This window comes from Anopheles stephensi, chromosome 3, assembly GCF_013141755.1.
Source record: "Anopheles stephensi strain Indian chromosome 3, UCI_ANSTEP_V1.0, whole genome shotgun sequence".
NCBI lineage: Eukaryota > Metazoa > Arthropoda > Insecta > Diptera > Culicidae > Anopheles > Anopheles stephensi.
The window spans coordinates 65,388,162-65,406,787 of NC_050203.1; the positions used below are offsets into that span (position 1 = coordinate 65,388,162).

Consider the following 18,626-nt stretch of genomic DNA (forward strand, 5'->3'; position numbering starts at 1 on the left):
GTTTAAGGTATTCTCCACAGCTAACATAGGGCTCCAGACATTAGATTTCTCATCAGTTTTTATTGTATTTTTATCTCATAATTTTGTTGGGGTTTATACCAACACCCTCACGAATGGTTTAAACTCCGATGGTTCTTTATTTAAGATTCTTGCTATACTCATCAATCTAGGTAATTAAAAAAAGCTCTATGTACCCACACATTAATCACACGTACGTGTAAAAATTAAGCGTGACATTGAACATCGTTACACAATTGAAATTAATAAAACACTCATCTTGATTTTCGTTCCAAGAATTGTAGTACTATTGTGGCACACACTCACCTATGGACGATCATAACTCGCACACACCGAAAACAGACAGACACCTAAAAGCCTGACCATGTACAATGCGCCTCCTTCACGTACCATCCAACAAGCGATGTGTTTCTGATGTGCCAACAGGCCCGAACAGCAGTACAATTAATAACATTTGCTGCCAGCTGCCAACGTTTTGGATTTGCATTCGTATATATCGCCAACAACGAAGTGCACCCCCAAACCCTCGTATGCATACGGGTGTCGGCGCGGGAAGATCACATTGTAACACAGAAACCGTCTTAAGGTGTGTACGAGAGCGAGAGAAGCGTTACATGTACACTCGGTTACTGTTTAAGCAGTACCATCTTCCCAGTACAGCTGTCCACCGTGTGCCGGGCGTTGCATTCCCGGATTAAGTGTACGGTAAACTCTAATCCGCTTCCTTGTGCCTGTCTCGCTTGCTTTCCGCCCCGCGTATCTCTTAAGCTGCCGTTGTACATCGTTCACCGGGCGAGCACGGTTCGTCGTTTACGGCCGCCGGACTCCCGGGTCCCGGAAACATGGTCATGTTTTGTGTCGTGCAAGGCGCAAGCACACCCACAAATTGATCCTTGTGAACGATTACCTCCGCATCACCGCGCTCGCTCCTTCACCGTCGGCCAGGGAGATTGCCACTCAGTATCAGTAGTCGGCCAGCTGGGAGACGTTTCGACGCTAACGGTTGCCGGAAAATTGGCACCATTACAAACGAGGTCCATTCTCGAGCCGCTTTCGTCGTGCAGAGCATTTTAGACCATTTGTAATCTCCATTTCATGTCGACAACATTTTGCTTTCAATTGTTTTACCTCGCGCTCGATGCGGTTGTACTGTGTGTGCGCTCAGGACCATGGAAATGAACGACGAACACCGGGCAGACCTTTGGCCGAACGTTTCATTCCATCGCTTATCACTCTCGAGTTGATATCACTCTGGATCCATCATCACGGCAAAAATCCAATGTGTGACCTTTGCTATACGACGGCAATGCAAAATAGCTCGTCTCCTACTACGAGCTTCTAAACGATCCCACGGGATGTTCCGTTGCAGACCTCTCGTACGAGACGGGGATCCAGACCAGGGAGTGTTTTTTTTTCTTCGTTATCTGCAATTTTTGATCCCCGATACGCATTCGCGAAACGAAATAAAACGAGCAGATTCCCTTGTCCCATCGGTTGCTAATCGTCATCAAGTGGTTATTTACATCAATTGCATCGATTGTGCCGTGCGGGACGGAATCGTAATCGGTCTTTCGTGCACGGCACAAATGTGCCAATGTGCGAATGTGCTTCTCGGTGGTTTTGCTTTCGATCCAACAGGGAACTCACGGAACAAGCGGGAGCATAAAAAAGAAAAAAATATGCGAAAAGTTTCCAATGTTGAGGGTCGTTACTGTTAAATGGTGGTAGTTACACCGAATGGAATGCTTTTTGGTGGACAATGGAAATTCGGGTGCCTTTTACCGGCATGGTGAGTATTGCATGGTGGAGTTGAGGAGCGGATTGAAGGTAAATCAGTTTTTGGACTGATGATGCTGTGTTGCGTTCGGGGTTTTGTGCAAGCGTTTGTACTGAAAACGAGCTTGGATGGTGATGTACGTGGCCACGGAAGTGATGCTGAGCGGTGATAGTTCGTTCGGGTATCACATGCACGTGGTCGTTGTGATTTACTTCCTCATTTGAATGTTCCATCTTTTAAAGATTCATTTCATTAACACAAACTATCACTAAAAGCTTTGAAAAATTAATAAAAATAACGACCTAAACCCAAATTCAAAATCGAATATGTAATAAAACAGCTGATAGCCTACATTTAGGCGCAACGACGTAAATCAGTTTGAAAACTTGTATGAAATGTTGCATGATAAATTTGTTTTATTTTTTTTCATTCAAAATGAGGGCGATACAAGCATGATTTTGTAACTCGTATTGTTTGTTACATGTTTTTTGTAAAGGAAAATTATTCGGGGATTTTACGTATCATATTGCATTTAAGAATCCTGTTGCAATTCTAACGACCTATCCATAACTATCAATAGCATTCCGCATTCAACAGCAGATTTGACTGATCTTGAAACCTTGTCTGCAGCGTGGCTTGAGTGCTTTGAGTTTCTTAAACATTTATTTATGCTAAAGACCGACAGACAGAGGAGAGTCGAGACGGATAAAGTTCCGCGATTTGATTAGCGAACTTAGGTTTCGAATTTTGCATAGAGGGTTGATGAACGGATCCCCGAACGAGCTGTTTATCGCCGACTAATGTTTACGATGGAGGTCATCCCTATCGGAAGAACGAGCTGAAATGAAGAACTGAAATATTCATGTGCCAATGTTGCTTTGGAAGGATTTATAGACTTTATAGATTTGGCATTGCGTACTGGCATTAAGTGAACTATAGATTGCTAGCTAGTCGTTGACGATCCTAGTCACAGAAGGCCTGAAATGACAGGTCGCCTAATACAACATATTACATTTTTCCACATAGTTCAAGCTGCTACAATGTGTCATCTTATGCTGCATTTAAGTATCATTCGACCTTGACTTTGTTCATTCCACCCGCTAACTTACAACACTCCATTTAACTGTTAGATTCATTAGATTTGTCGCTAGTTAAGCATCCGTCCCGTTTATTAAGGGAAAGCTTTCTCCCTTGGTGCTGAGTAATTGTTTTCCGAAAGTGCACACAAGCACTTACAATTGTCGTGCCATCTAAACAGCAACAACACGTCAGGCAGTGCGATCCCAACAAAAAAGGAGCACTCTGTTGAACACCTCACAGTGTCCGAAGGGGGGGCAGATATTCAAAGTGACTAAACCCGTTCCCCTCGAACGTTAGCACACACGAGCCACTAAGTCAATCAGACAGGCACCTCTTTCAACAATGCGGTAAATTCTTCATCAACTCATATGACTGTCGCTTGCTGTTCCTCACCCAGCTCCGGTCCGAAACCTCAGGTGCATAATCTTAAGTAACGAAACTTTCCCCTTTTTGTAGCCCGTACCTGTCACAGGTGGTCGAAGGGAATGAAGCACCGGCGCTAGGGGGCGGCACTTTCTTCCAAAGGGCTTGCAGAAATTGCAATGCAAAAGAAAACAAAAGTCCGCGCAGGAACAAATAAAACGGCGATCTGATCGATGTTAACGCAATTGCAGACCCCGATGAGTTGGCGAGATTGGTGTGGATGAAGCATGTGAAAAGGATGGCAAAAAGGGACAAGTAATCACTTTCCAACAACAACGACGCCCGGGCATCATCAGGGTTTGTGGTCATGGTCGCATTTCACCTCGGTTGTAAAATCCCTTTTTCGCTTCATCCCTTTTCGGCCAGCCGTAAGCCAGCCTGAACGAGGTGTTTTGTTGTTTTGCTGACTGTGGTAGGGAGGGTCACCAGCGAGGAAGACACTTTCCTTGGTTTCACTTTTCTTGCCGGAATTTCGCAACCCGAGTCTGTTTCGCGGTTGCTAGCGTCGAACTTCCTGATCAGTCCGTGACGGTGCGCGAGCTTGAGCAGATCAGAGTGCTTCGGGGTGGCTCACAGAGGGATAGGTGACTTCTTCGAGTTGTGGTGTCGGCTGTGATTGAAAGTGAAAACACAAAAAGCGTTACCACGATGAGTAATTATGTGGAAAGAATTTCGGTGCAGTATCGCAATTTCTCCAAGGGCGCAGGTACGAACTAGCTTCCAGATTCTTGTCCCCTTCGAACGTTAATTGGTTTAAAATGTGTGTGATTGTGATTCATGGTGTGTGTGTGTGCTTCCAGATCCTGTTATCGATGCCTGGCCACTGATGCAAACACCGACACCGATCCTCACCATCACAGGGCTGTACCTTCTGTTCGTCCTGTGGATTGGACCACGCTGGATGGAACGCCGGAAACCGTTCGAGATGAAGTACACACTGATCGTGTACAATGCTTCGCAAGTGGTGATATCGACCGCGTTCTGTCTGGCACCCTTCTTTACCGGCCTCTTTGCACAGTACATGTCGATGTCCTGCGGTGAACCGATGACTGGCGTTAGCAAAGAGCTCCAGCTGACGGTAAACAGAAAATTAGCTGTCGATGCCCCCATTCTGCCCAAAACCGCGAGCGCAAGCAAGATGCGGCTCAGTTACAGGTGGCGATTAAGCCTGTTTACGACTGTGCGTGTGCGCGAGTCTGCTAATCAAAATGGCACATGGCAGTATTAATAAGTGGGAAAACCCCTCACACCTGATTGCACACCCATACGTCAGCAAGATCCAGACGGGCAATCCGGAGCTTGGAAAATGGAGATTAAGCCTATGGAGCAGTGTGCCCCCAATGGAGGTTAAACTCATTACAGTGATTAATTTCGTTCCACCAACCATGTGTGCTGGGAGCCCGGAAGGTGGCAGAAGGCTTCCCAACTCTGGACGTTGCTGTTGCTAGTATTTTTTGTTGTTGCTTAATGTATTCATTTCCTTGAGCAGTTCTGCTCAATGGATTCGTTTTGGTTGCTTCGTTCTGTTTTGTTTTTTGTTGGGAGACACGCCAGACGGTGGTGCGTTACTTGCTTAAGATGAGACGCACAAAAAAAGGCAACGAAATGGAGGGATGCTTCCTGTTTTGATGAGAGGTTTATTAGCTTTATTCACACTGTTCGATTAACCTTTCTTCTGCTGAGGAATCAGTGTGAATAACCATGATCCAGACGAGATTTCACACACATGCCGACAGAGAACATGATCTTGCGTTGCAAGTAATTTAGTTTGCGAGCTAATGTATGATTGGATTATTGGTTTTGTTTTGCTTGGCAACGCCGTGACTCGGCAAGTCTTTTGTGTTGTGAAATAGGTATGATTTATTTAAGTCATTTGCGATTCAGTAATGATCATTGCTTTCGGTAGTTGATTTGATGCGATCTGGGAATTGATTGTTGAACCCTGTATTAGATATTTGGTTTTTTTGCAGTGACACATGTGAGGAGGATGGAACTTTATTTGAAGTTTGATAAATAAGCCTTACTGGCAGGTATCAAACAAAAGTAACAAGTAAAGTCGAGGAACCCTTTATTTCTATGCCCATCAGAACACTGAAGAGTTGGCAGTAATCTAATAGAAAGCTAATTTAAAAACAAAAATAGTTAGCTCTTAACGACTTGCATTCTCTGCTTCCCTTAAGGTCTGGACCGGTGCCTGGGTGTACTTGATGCTGAAAATCTTCGAACTCCTCGACACCGTGTTCTTCGTGCTGCGCAAGAAACAGAACCAGGTCTCGTTTCTGCACGTGTACCATCACACGATAATGGTACTGTTCACGTGGTTCTATCTGAAGTACATTCCCGGTAAGTTGTGGGGCGGGCGGCTTGTGGAAATGCGTCTAGCAAACCGGAAACTAACCCAAACACCCCTTTTCCACCCTGCAAACAGGAACACAGGCAGCGTTTATTGGCGTGCTGAACTCGTTCGTGCACATTTTCATGTACACGTACTACCTGCTGGCGGCACTCGGACCGCAGACCCCGCTCGAGAAGCGTCTCTGGGACCAGAAGTACCTGTTCTGGAAGCGCTATCTAACGACGCTACAGCTGCTGCAGTTCGGCATTATGCTGTGCTATTTCGTGCTCATCAACAGCATGCAGTGTCAGGTGCCGCGCGCATTAACGTACTTCTTCGTCAGCAACATTACCATCTTCCTGTTTCTGTTTATCAATTTCTACCGGAAGGCGTATCAGAAGCGGCCGGTTGGCGCGAAGGTGGATTAAGCGTCGTATTTTAGTTAATAAACAATTAGAGACGTTAATACTTTAATAACTAAGTCAGTAATTCAAATAAGATGCTACCTTAAATTGCCTAAACACTCCAAAAAAAGCTGGTTCAACGTCAGCAGCCGGGATGCTGTCATACGTGTGTGACCGCTTCTGTTGACGGCATCATCCGTTCCCGAAATAAAACCAATACGCTAAACCGGTTCTTTCTCTGCTTCGTTCACTCCACGGGTATCGCCCATATACCGAACCTTCGGCCACGCGACATTACGATGCGGCCAAGCGTTTGGTTTCATTTCGAAACACCGGCAAAGGGGATGGGAATCGAAAAAATGGTCGTTTCAGAGCCGTTTGTATCCAGTTCGCCAAAGGAATGTACGCGCTTCGGCTCGCACAACTCGTTCCAAACGCTGATGGGACCCGACACGAACCTCCTGGACGGGGAAATTATGCAAACCTAGGCTCAAAATTTGAGTGTGCCCAAAAAAAACTGTGCCGCGTTTTGGTCTGAACCGACTGCGGTGTTGGCGTTGGTTCGATGTGACAATCAATAACAAACAGAACGAAAGCAAGAAGCAATATCACGTGTTTAGGTAATCTAGTGCAGAGAAAGAAAAGCTGGGTAGGCGTTAAGAGAAGGAAACAGACACTCAGAGAGATTTCAACTAGAAATTGACAACTGACAAGTCGGTCAAACCCGTCATGCAATCGACCTTGGGAGGGTCGGCAGCGATTAGTTGCGATCGATTGTCTCTTACCTTTTGGTACGTTTCCTTTTAGTTGTGTAGCAAAAGTAAAAGTGTGTCCAAAGCTGGAGAGCAGAGCTCTGGTTTGGGGTCTCTGAAGCTAATGGTGAGTGTAACCAGACTTCCAGTGATGTAAGAATTTCGATGTGGATCGTTTGTTTCAGTTGTATCATTAATTTATTTTTCTTTATAAAACGAAATAATCTTACTGGCTAACATTACACTAGATCGCTACCTAACCGTACGATTTCGGAATCGATCACTCGCCCTATGCGGCCTTTTCCTCCCCCGTTGAGCTTTGGCCGCTTGGATATCCTTCCGTTCGGGACATCTTCTCTGCTCTCCCTCGATCGCTCTCCTTATTTCTGTGCATCACACACACACACCTCTGACCCGGAAGAAGGCAATCTGGGCAAACTAGCACGCACTGGCTATCATGGTACTACATTCAAGGTACGTTGAGAAAACGGAACACTGTCCCGTCCCGCTGGTACGATGGGCTGCAGCTGCAATCGGAACAGTCGGTCGAGCTGTGGTTGCGGCGTAGGAAGATTTTTGGGGCCCGGCATCACCTCGACGTGATGGCGCCGTTTGATATCTATTGGTTTTGTTGGTTTGTTACGTTTTACGTTGAAGACTTGTGGATCGGTGGCGTCGAGCCGGTGGGACTGACATGCCTCACAGCTCCTTGCTGGCGACCTTTGGCGAGTTATTGTTTTCGATCGGTTTGACGGTGGCATCGGTGGCAGTGACTGGGGTGGCGGCGACAGCACCAGCGGCAGCGGCGGGCTTTTTAGATCCGTACGATTTTTTGTAGAAGTCGTTGAACAGCATGTAGAAGAAGATCGCGTTCGGGAGGGTGAAGAACACGGACCAGCGTGGGTAGCCGCAGTCGGTCCACAGCAGCTGAGCGGAGTGAGCGAAAGCCATACCGAACTGGACCTGTGTTTGGGGTGGAAGTGTGTGAAAAATGTCGGGTGTTAAACGTATTGATTGATCGATAATCTTGAGGCAGCTCAATGTTCTTACCATCTGCAGGTTGGTGATGTACTTCTTCCACCAGAGGTACTTCTGGTACCTGTAAGAATAATTGCGAAACGACATCAAAATAGGTTGGATCGAGAGCTTTTTTTGTAACATTTCTGAACTTACTGAGGTCCCATCGCGGCCATCATGTAGTACGTGTACATCACAATGTGCACGAACGAGTTGATCACACCTGTGAGGATCGGAGTGAAAAAGAGCGATGTTACAACCGGCGCAATAAGAAACGATCAAGAAAAAGATGTTCGAACTAACCGATGAAGGTTCCATGCCCTCCGGGGTAGTACTTGGTAGCGCCCCAAGAGATCATTGGCATCACGGTGTGGTGGTACAGGTGCAGGAAGGTAATCTGGTTGTCTTTCTTCCGCAGTGTGAAGAACACCGTGTCCAGCAGCTCCGAGATTTTCGCCAGGAAGTAGACGTAGCAGCCGCGAGCGACCTATACAAACGGCATTAAAAAGCATGCAAGATCACATTAAATCTTGCCACAAAAAACCACAAAACCTAATGCGATCATTTGTCCTTACCCTCATCGCGACAGGATTATCGTTAAAGTCCACCGGTTGACATCTCCAGCTGTAGTGCCGTAGCCAGGCACCGTCCAGACCCTGCAGTGCGGAAAAAAGCAAACGTAAACCAAAGAACTAACAGCCTGGACAGACAGCTAGCAAACTGGTCACATACCTCAGCGAACAGATATATGCTGACTAGCACTTGAATGAAGTTGTACACGACCAGGGTCTTCTGCATCTGGAACGGTTTTCGGTTGGCCATGTACTTGGGGCCAAAGTTGAGCACAAAGTACAGGTAGCTGGCAATGATGGTTAAACCTGGCACCGGCGAAGATATCAGCGGCCAGTGGTTTGTCCGCGGATCGGCCAGCTCGGTGAACAGGAAGTCCCAGTAGTTGGACGATGTGGTTGCGTTTGTGGTGGAAGCCATTTTTGTTTGTGTTTTTTGGGTGGTTCTGTTTTGGGAGGTATCAGACTTTTAAGGAAGGTACACTGGTACACTGCTGTCTACACGCTCGAGCGGCAGCTGCTGCAATCGGACCGGGCGAGCTGTGTTTAGCACTTGATTGTGAAATGATGAGGCTAGTGAGCGTCGGTGTACAGTGTTGACATTGACCGGTTGTGGAAGTCTTTTGGGATTGTATCTGTTCGAGAGAGAGAGATTGAGAATTGGACAAATAAAGCTCGCATTAATAAATGTTGTACATCAATTACATCAAAGGTGTGGCAAAGGTAAAGTCCAAACAAATGTCAAGAAACACACACACGAGAGGGATTTATTAAAAATCACCAGCTGGGAAGTTGTTACGGTTGGAGATGCTAGGAAGGAATCATGTTCGCATTCATTGACCACTTGCAGTTTGAATCGGTAATGTAAAGAACACCTACTCCGGCAGCTGATATACAGTCCTGGTCTAATGAATTCAGCACGTGACGATTGCTTGGAGGTGCCGTGCAGGTTGTTGACTACTTTTCATGGATGTAGTTCCCCTGCTGGTAGAGTTTGCAATATTAATCCATACGAATAATGCATCATTCAGGGCCGATGTACCGTTTTCCGGTCAGTCGCATAGAAATACTGGAATCTATGTGTTTTTTTTTTTTGCTGGACGCTACTCAGCAGACAGCAAACAGTATCATTTCCTGCTTAACATTGATTTCCTTGTTGCAGACGATGTAGCAACTCGGTGACATTTCATTAAACATTCACAGTATCACCGCCACGACGGCTTAACGAAACGGTGGCGATGCCGTTCAGCTGCAGTTCAGCCAGTTAGAACAAGTTTGTTTCCGGCTCGAATATAATGTGAGTGGCATTAGAATTATGCTAAATTAAAGCATACGGAAAACGATTTTAATGGCGCTATATTGGAAGATTGTGAAGAGACCTACTGTTTGGAAGTGATATCATAAAGGAACACAAGCGGCTGGCGATCTACGGATGCAACGGTAAGTGATAAACTCCCTTGAAAGCAATTCAAAAAACTCCCTGCGACTTTACCGATCGTAACGCCGTGGCTGACGAATCGAATCGTCTTTGTTGCCTTCTAGCAGATCGTGTAACGGCGATATCACTTGACGGATGGTATTGAAACGTGGCGGTTTTACCATCTGCGGCCGGTTGACCTTAGAATCAGTCGGTAGATAGTTGGTCCCCCTGGGTAAAGGGTTTTAGCTAGGTACGGTAGCGCGGTACTGCAGGCATTGCAAAACCGCTGATCGGAGTGACACTGATCGTTGCAAACCGTGGCTTATGCTTGTTTACGACTTCCCATCCATCGGTGGCGATTTCCCAATCGGCACAAGAACGACTACCCGGCACGACATGATCGCGGAGCAATGTTTAGTGAGGATGTGACGAAGAATGACGGCCGGTACGGTAGCGATAGAGACCTTCCAGCAGCTAAGGAAATTATCGCTCCACCGCGTCCTTGACTTCTGTTAGCTGTTATGTTGATGCGCCACATGCGCTAGGAATGTGGAAGCGGTGAGCAGGCACATGTTTTGCAACAACGGCTCACCAACGCTGGCCGGTGTGAAAAGTTCCTTCCGAACGACGGACTTTCGGCCTGAGCACACAAGCACGTGCCGTTGTAGCGGACGCGAACGTAAATAATGCAGAAGCATGTAGAAAAACGGGGAAACAAATTGTTGTGTTGATGTTTGATTGGGATGGCTGTGTTGCTAGAATTAGAATCCAGCTGCCAGCAAGGCTTACCGAAATTAGCAAAAGACAATATTTGAGGTTAAATAAAAGTTACAGACACTGTGGATCCGGTTTGTTATGAGCGCAAATATTTATTTTTTGTTTCTTTTACTCAAGTGCTTCCTTCTGATCGAGCGGCAAGAATGGCAAGAGGGGATTTCAAGCAGTAATTAAGTAGAAATCCTGTCTGATGCATAGCGTTATGTCGTTATGATTATAACCAACTTGAGTTTAATAATATTTTGTTGTACAGGAAAAAATCTTAGTAGAGTATCTGAGTGTTTCTTTAACAATTTTCAAAGCTTTTGACATCAATCGGAACAATTCATAGACGGCCATGCTTGGTCTGCATTGCGGGTAAGAAATAATTTATGATCCACTTATTTCTAAATTGTTTTCACAGAAAGAGAAACATGTGTCCAAGAGTTATTGATTTAAAAAAAATATTGTCTCAAGTCTGGTATTCTATTCTTTTTTGATTGTAAGTCCTTCAATTATAGTTTTAAAACAATTAAGCTGGGTTTAATGCCGCTACACAATACGAAAGCGGTTTGCAGCGTTAAACACTCATCTGATCCTATGGTTTTCCGTAAATTAATCAATTTAACGTCAAATGGGTCAAACAGACGTGGCACTCCAATTATGGCATATGAGATTTGACAAGCTCCTTGGTAAGATCAAGTAGAGTTGAATGTTTCGGAGATCAGATGTAGTCCTGGATCCTGGCCTTGGAATGCTGTCCTGGTCCTGAAGATTCGAGACGTGACAAAGATTTATAGACTTTGCCATGTCTCAAAAAAGTCCTCAGAAGAGCAGACCAAGAAGCAGCAGATGAGATCAAAAATCTGCCTCGAAAGGTTTTGACATGCCATTTATGTCCTTCTGTGACTTGTTTTACCCGGGCTGGATAGTCAGTCCTGCATACGAGGTGGTGTAAATGTAAATCGCTTAATTCAAATATTTTGCAAACTTTTCTTAATTACAAGCAAGAGATCGTGCAGTTTATGAATGAAATATAAAATTACGTTTTGCCACAGCAGGTGTCATAAGGCGTTACACTGCTTCGCATCTAACGGCTTGAGTTCACCCTTGAGCTGCCATACGTCAACAAACATTCCCTACGGGCACTTAATAATATTCAATGTCAGATCGCGGTCCCAAAAACGAGCCTGGCAGGTGAAATGCAAACACGCACATGCACATACAGATTTGCTTTCAATTGAACTTGTCCGTGTGTGATGGTGATCGGCGTTCAAAAGAAATGACTGCGAGGCAGTTTGAAGGTGTGGACAACCGAGGGAACAAATATTTACCGCCGGCCACAGCGTCCCATGGTCGTTGTCGCGCTGGGCAGACAACGGCGGCTCGGTGGTTAGGCACTTGGGAGATGTTTTTGATGCCGGTGTTTCGTTGAAAAGATGAAGTGAAAATGAAATGATTCATAGGTCAGGGATGGGGCTGTGAGTGGTTGTCACCGAGCAGCAACCACCTGACCTAGTGTGGCCCATCATCATCATCATCATCATCATCCGGACGGTAACGCTGTTGAGCAATCGGGCTCGTTTTGTAGTGTGTGTGTTTGTCGTGGGGATTGTTTGTAAATTTTTTGGCACGATTTCGTTTCTTCCCAAGTGACACCGATCGTGGCACGTGTGCCGGTGCACCGACGTAGCAGTGAAAAGGTTCTTGTGCGGTGGCGCAACAATCGAAAATATTTGAAGGCAACCTTGAAGAGTTAGTATCCAGGCGAAAGGAAAAGCAAACTTATGTCAAATGATCGATACATCGAGATCACGCCTGTCTAATGGCAACACATTAGCCTTCCGAGCGTTCGCAGTCACAGCACTCTGGTCGTCGATTAGCTGATATTAAATAATTCATCTCCCTGCCAAAAAGGTAGTCCATTTATCAACCTCAAGGGTGTTACTTAAAGCGCCCGTGTCTAATCTTGCGTGATTTCCCTCTGCCTAACTAAATAGCCCTGTCGCAAACGAAGCATAGTTTTTGGGCTGGCAAAAACCAAAACCAAAAAACTGCACTGATGCAACGATGCTGTGGCAGCTAGCGGCGAACTAGCTGGTAACAGTTAATCTCGATTGCCGAATAAGTTTTCAAGCGCCGTTGCCCCACGGAACGGGAGTATGGGTGTGCGTCCGTACCAGGCTAGCTGGCAGCGCATGATGATTAGTATGGAAGCCCAAAATGAAGGCCAGTGCGTTAACGAAAGTGAAGCTTTTTTTTATTTTGTTTTACACGGTGATGATTTTCAGAGGAGATGCGAACCAACCTTAGACTCACGCATACGACACAAACACATGCTGGTGGTTAGTGTTTAGTGTCCAAAAATCATTATCTTCCCGTATTGGGGGCATACCGGCGCTGTGACGTGATGCTTTTCCGATAAATGGAACAGTAGGGTAGCATTGGTGCTGCCAGATACCGGCCGGTCGTGTTTCTGTGCCACTACTGGGTGAGCGACCTAGCGTGCGAGCCTACGGAACCGTGCCGACTCGCGACACAGCGTCATTTGCAGCATCTTGCCGCCGCTATAGTCGGGCAGTAGCAGCCGACCTATTACCTAATCACACAAACCGTGCAAGAGTGAAGTGAAACGAGGTAGAGAAAGAGAGAATGAAAGTGGTTTGTAAGTAGGTAGAAACAAAAAAGAAAAACACATAACCGCAATCCATACGATCGCGACCGAGTGAAGGGGGTTCGTCGCGTTGAGAAAAAACAAGGCGTTGAAGTCTTTCGTTTCCCTCATGGAGGGCAAGTTGGCGAAGAAAGCGTACATCTGTTGCATTCTGGTGCCCGTTTCGAATGAAATTCAACATTCTCCAACGATGAACGGTCATTGCCTAAGCGGTGATCGTGGGTCAAGTTCAATTTCCGACTCGTTACCCGACGACGACGACGCCGGTGTACTGACGACATTGCGCTCAATTGCGCTACATGGTGCTACAGTACGGTGGTGAAGGTTGCTTGTTTCGGATGGCGAGCTGCACTTGAAACAGGTTTCTTCTGTTACGTCTATGTGCGGGATTGGGTTTGTTGATATACCGAGCTGTTAATGGTGCTCGATTAGTGAACAAATTTTAGACAGTTTGTTAGAGTTTTAGACGAGCTAAGTAATTGAATCCCTTCAATAAGGGTTTCGGTGTCACAACACCCGACAAGGTTCATTTAAGATGAATCGGTTTCATCAATAATCGATTAGTTCCTAGGGCTGGGTTTGTACAGCAATTGACCTAATTGAGGTAAAGGGCCACTAAGCCCCTGTGCAATCTCATCCCGTAGCTCAAGGATCCATTGACGACACAGTCTGTCGGTCGGCTAATAGTGCCATAATTGAGGCCTTCATTTATGGCCGCTTTCATTCGCACTCGAAACTTTCCAACGAACATTTCGTCACCGCTGGCTTGTAGAACCGGAACCGTCGATCGTCTGTGCGCCGGCTACCCGACTTACGATTGGTGATCGCACAGTGTGCAGGGTTATTATTAGATCCATTGCCCAGCCCACCTTCCGTATGATCGCTCCCGGGTCACACACACGCGCGACACGAACCGAACAGTTTGCCATTGATTTACTACACCTTGCTGATTAAAGCTTTGTGGCGTGAACCTTTGCAATTAATTTGCTGCTCGTCGATTCGAACTGCCCGACACGCAACGACACATGTGCCTGGGAGGATGATGTTACGCGTTTACTCAATCACAAAATGGGTGAACCTATTAATACTTTAGCCACCTTTATCTGCGATGTAACGCGATTGAATTCGTCGGCAGGAATCATAATGAGTCGACAGTTTTAAACCGGGTGGAAAATTCCCTTTTTTCCCCGGGGCTGAGAATCCGCTGTGATCCGGTGTAATGGGAAGATGAAGTTACTACAAATAGGTAAAGGTTGCGAATTAAATGCGAGGAAGATGATACTCGCAGTACTTAGATGGAATTCTAGTAGCATTTCTCTACGCGATCTCTCTCTCTCTCTCTCTGACTCTCTCGCTCGCGCAAAATAGATACGTGCCGGTTGGATTTCTATTCAATCGCCGGATCGTGATCTAAAAGATGATTAAGATAGGCGCTTCTTACATGATGTACGATTATTTGCATTCGCTCGTCGGCATGGTTTCTAGTCGGTGTAGTGGTAGTAATAGCTACGATTCCGTTGCTGACGCTAGCAGCACAAACCTGTTCTCGAAAGATTCTACCGTCAAGTTGCTGCTGATGCTGCTGCTAGTTGGTGGCCACTGAACACTACACTTCCAGGTGGTTCTCGGCTAAACAGTGTATCACACTTAGCACCGGAGTAAACAAACTTAATCCAACCACACAAGGCTGATGATGTGCTTAGCGGCGAGGGATCTGCTGCGTCCAAAATTGCGTCTTTAGCCCACGCGACGCAAAGCCTTCAACCGCCCAACCGTCCAAGGAATTTCCCTTCTGATTTGACATTTACGATCTGTTTACGAGTTCATCGGCGTTTATGACGGCTGCAGCTAGTTTGTTGATAGAAGCTACTAGGCGAAAAAAAACCACACAGACACACGAGCTGTACGAGGTCGCTTGTCCATTTGCTTAGCCCCCGGATGGAAATGACAAACAGCTTTCGTCAAACGCGACATGCGACCTGTATGGAGTTGAGTCTTTTTTGTATGAATGGGCCTTGCTTTTTCGTATCACCTCGAGTCTACTACCTGTTGTACTAGCCCACTAGCCCCCAGAGGCTAAACTGTAAGCAGGCTGCAAGCTCGTGCCAACTAAACGCGGGTCTCATAGAAGATATTAACAAACCTTCTTCAATCTTCTGTGTAGCCCAACCCGTAAAACCTTCCCCAAAAATCTAGAAAATTCCACCGCAAACATTTCGTTCCGATCATTAGCGTGGCGCAGGTGGCTAACGAACTTAGATCGTCGTCCCGCCGGCGTATGATCACCCCACACAGAGGTTGGGCTCGGTCCCGGTGAGTGTTGCCAAATTTTGTACCTCTTATCGCAACGCAAGCGATCAAAGTGCGTGCAGTGAAAAATGCATTACCCAAAAGAAAAAAGGTAAGCCGGATAATGACCCACCAATGGTAAAGCGAGAACGAGAGTAAATTAATTCGTGTGCAGGTTTGGGACCTGTCTCACAATGCAATGCCACACTAATTCGTTGACCTTCGACTTTTGGAAGTGAGAAACAAAAAACAAAAAGCCGCCAAGTTGGGCTGAGAATTTCGGAATAAATAAATTAGCCACCTTGTTGTCACAAACGTCAAGCGCCAAGAGTAGCCAGGCGCAGTGGTTGTGGGACAGATTAAATTTTCCCGCCAAGTTTTCCCAACGCGTAATGAGCGCCGTTTTTCCTCGATGCTTTAATTTGTACGGTGTAAACTCGACTCAATTGAGATTGTTCCAGTTGATGGGAGAATAGCGGGAGCGGGTATGGGAGAAGGGGAGGGAAAAACGAGTCGAGGAAGGCTGTTGTGTACTGCCTCTTGTCAATGGTTGGCAAGGTCAGTCTGGCGGGAGTATTTTTCTCACAGCATGAATGAACTGCTTCTATTACGGGCGGGGTATAGTTTGCCAGTGATCATTGTTGGCTTAGCTCGATTTCAGTTGCGAAGATTAAGATGAATCAAATTTCTTCCTTGTTTCCCGTTCCGTAACAACAACACAAACTCGCCCCACATGGAAATACTGCTATGCTGTGCGCATACTTACCACAAGCAAAGAACAGCTGTTCCCGTTTGCGAATGTGTCAAAATGTTCGGTACACGCCCGTTGCCTTTTTGCTGGAACGCCACCGTCTGATGGATACTTTCAACACAGCACCGATCACTCGTTTACTGTGGCAATAGTTTCCTCTTGGTTTTCCACTACAATTTCCACCCGTTACACTCCGATTGGTTCACTTTTGGGTTTGTGTTCGGGGCAACGAAATGTTTATCCTCCCGCCGGCACGAACTGTCACTGTGGTTTGCGAGCTTCGACACGGGTTACGCGTGTGTACTGCAGTAAAGACGGAATCCTGCACAGCCTCTACCACTACTACACGTCGGGGAAAAGCCCGGGCACGGAAGAGACAGACAAAAAACAGAGATAGATAGATGAAGTTGAATGGAAATGAGAGACAAAACAAAAAGCGTGTAATATCCTGGGCGCGCTAGTGCGCAACTGCAAATACGAGGCCGCGATGCGGGTCGCTTTTCCTGCTGTATACCAAGGGAACTGTCACAACGGTAACGCACACGAACGCAGCGAGCACACTCACTACCAACACCCGCAAGTCACTGGCGTGCAGGGCTGCACCGTAGCGTTAAAGGATTCTGGTCCGTAATGTGTTCCTTGCACTAGCACACACAATTGCACACTGCTGTTTGCACGAGTGTTTTGAGGGTGTTTGGGCGCCGCTATTGTTAAGATCACACGTGTTGTTTTTTCTCATTCAGATCAGGACACCGGAAAAATACTATTTTTTTACGATCAAGCACTTTAGAAAGACAGTTCCCTAAATGTATGCAATCCGCTTACTTTCTTGCTTCACTTCCTTACGGAGTAGATTTAGCTAGTTTACAGAGACTCATCCAGTGTCATTAGATCTCAAAGAATCTCTTATATTGTTAGCACTGTACCTAAGGAAAAAAAAAACTTTATCGATTGTCCACTTTCTGCCGCTCAGCGCACGGGCAGCCGCAGCATTAATGGAGCCGGTGTAGTGGACACAGGATACAAGGAACTCGTACGAAATTCGCAAATGCAAAGCAGCGCGACGCGACCGCACCGAGGAGACGCAATAAATTAAATCTAACGCACCGAACGGCACTGCGCTTTATAAAAGCTTCACTGGGATGGAAAAATAATAGGGGGAGAGATCACTTTGGCGGGGGGGGGGGGGGGTCCCCGTTGCGTTCGTTTGTTGGCAGGTGGGGTTTTCCCTCTCTGTTTCTCTGTCGGCCAAGAGTGCTAGTGCTGTTCGCTCGAAGTTATTCACACATTTAGACACACACACGCGCTTGATCGCGCTTGGAGATGCTGTAGCTCGCGAGAGATTTACGACGATCGCGAGGATTCTATCGATGAGTTCTCGCTTCTTCCCTCACGCTGACGCCGTTTCGTTTCGTCGATTTTCTCCGGGTGCGTGTGTTGCGTTCGGTAAAGTGTCTGGTAGTATTGGGCGATTGCGAAAAACAATGAGCACGATCCTGATTGAGCACTAGCATTAGGCGGGGTAGACAATAACAAACAAAATGGAGTAGTACACTAGGGTTCGTCACTTATGATCTTTCGATGTTAGTAGTATCCTTGTTGAGGTTAATGCGTTCACTTATTAGACGGGAATCACACTGTCAGGGTTATTGCAGCAGCACAACGAACCTTCTTCTTGTCAGACTCCAACACTTAGATATCTCACTCAGGAGTCAGACATAGTCGAACCCCCGGTAACACATTCATCACTCCGAAGCACCGGGCAAAGATGGAAAGAAGTGCAACTGTTTTTTTTCCAGCCTGTCGACACTCTTGGCAGGGAGCAGATGAAGTGTTTCGGTGGTTCGTTGGGAGCCTATCGGTTCAGATTCCTGGCTCCTTCGAAACTTCAAACGATCGTTGATTTTCTCTGGTGCGTTACGTCGACAAAACGTCCGAATTCGTTCGTGGCAGCAGCTAAACTAAACGGAATCGTTAGTGGACTGGTTGGTTTAAAGGCGAGGCAAATACGCTCCGGTTTTCTTCCTCTTATCACCCGTCCCGCTCACATCCGTCAATTTGGATACGCTCGCTGGTTGCAGTCATCGCCTTCCCAGTTGCCGAAAACAGTGACAAAAAAAAAAAAATAGTGGCGTCGTTTGATATGAAGCTGAACCGGTGGACTTTGGATTTCAAATCCCAGCGCTTGAGCGGAAAAAGGAGATCACCTTTGACGATTGTGCCCGTCCATAGCCCACAGCGTCTGCGAATGCTGCGTTGGTTTTGTGTCTCGCTCTGGTTGAGTTGGTTTATTTTCGGGGGGGAACTCTGTGTTTTTTTCCTTCTGGGTGTTACTGGTTGCTGGAGTTGATAGGATGCGAA

The 18,626-nt window shown here is 46.4% G+C and overlaps 2 protein-coding genes across 7 annotated transcripts; one reads left to right on the forward strand and one right to left on the reverse strand.

The window, feature by feature from the left end:
- Positions 1-3,744: 3,744 nt before the first annotated feature.
- LOC118511698 (elongation of very long chain fatty acids protein 4) lies at positions 3,745-6,270 on the forward strand. Of its 2 annotated transcripts, none has more exons than XM_036055107.1 (4): positions 3,745-4,004; positions 4,099-4,262; positions 5,479-5,641; positions 5,727-6,270. In XM_036055107.1, the coding sequence occupies exons 1-4, from the start codon at positions 3,947-3,949 to the stop codon at positions 6,059-6,061; spliced, it is 720 nt and encodes a 239-aa protein (XP_035911000.1). In that variant the 5' UTR covers positions 3,745-3,946; the 3' UTR covers positions 6,062-6,270. The 2 variants fall into 2 exon arrangements, with proteins under 2 accessions (XP_035911000.1, XP_035910999.1); XM_036055106.1 differs by having other exon boundaries at positions 3,752-4,004; positions 4,099-4,376.
- Positions 6,271-6,961: 691 nt separating this feature from the next.
- LOC118511699 (elongation of very long chain fatty acids protein AAEL008004-like) lies at positions 6,962-18,241 on the reverse strand. 5 transcript variants are annotated; one of them, XM_036055111.1, is made up of 8 exons: positions 17,934-18,241; positions 16,281-16,604; positions 8,539-9,010; positions 8,382-8,462; positions 8,110-8,293; positions 7,963-8,029; positions 7,840-7,888; positions 6,962-7,752 (listed from the first exon to the last, which is right to left on the reverse strand). In XM_036055111.1, exons 3-8 carry the CDS (start codon positions 8,794-8,796, stop codon positions 7,489-7,491), a joined length of 903 nt encoding a protein of 300 aa, XP_035911004.1. In that variant the 5' UTR covers positions 8,797-9,010; positions 16,281-16,604; positions 17,934-18,241; the 3' UTR covers positions 6,962-7,488. The 5 variants fall into 5 exon arrangements, with proteins under 5 accessions (XP_035911004.1, XP_035911001.1, XP_035911005.1 ...); XM_036055108.1 differs by having other exon boundaries at positions 16,281-16,607; XM_036055112.1 differs by lacking the exon at positions 17,934-18,241 and adding an exon at positions 17,192-17,382.
- Between the last annotated feature and the right edge of the window lie 385 nt (positions 18,242-18,626).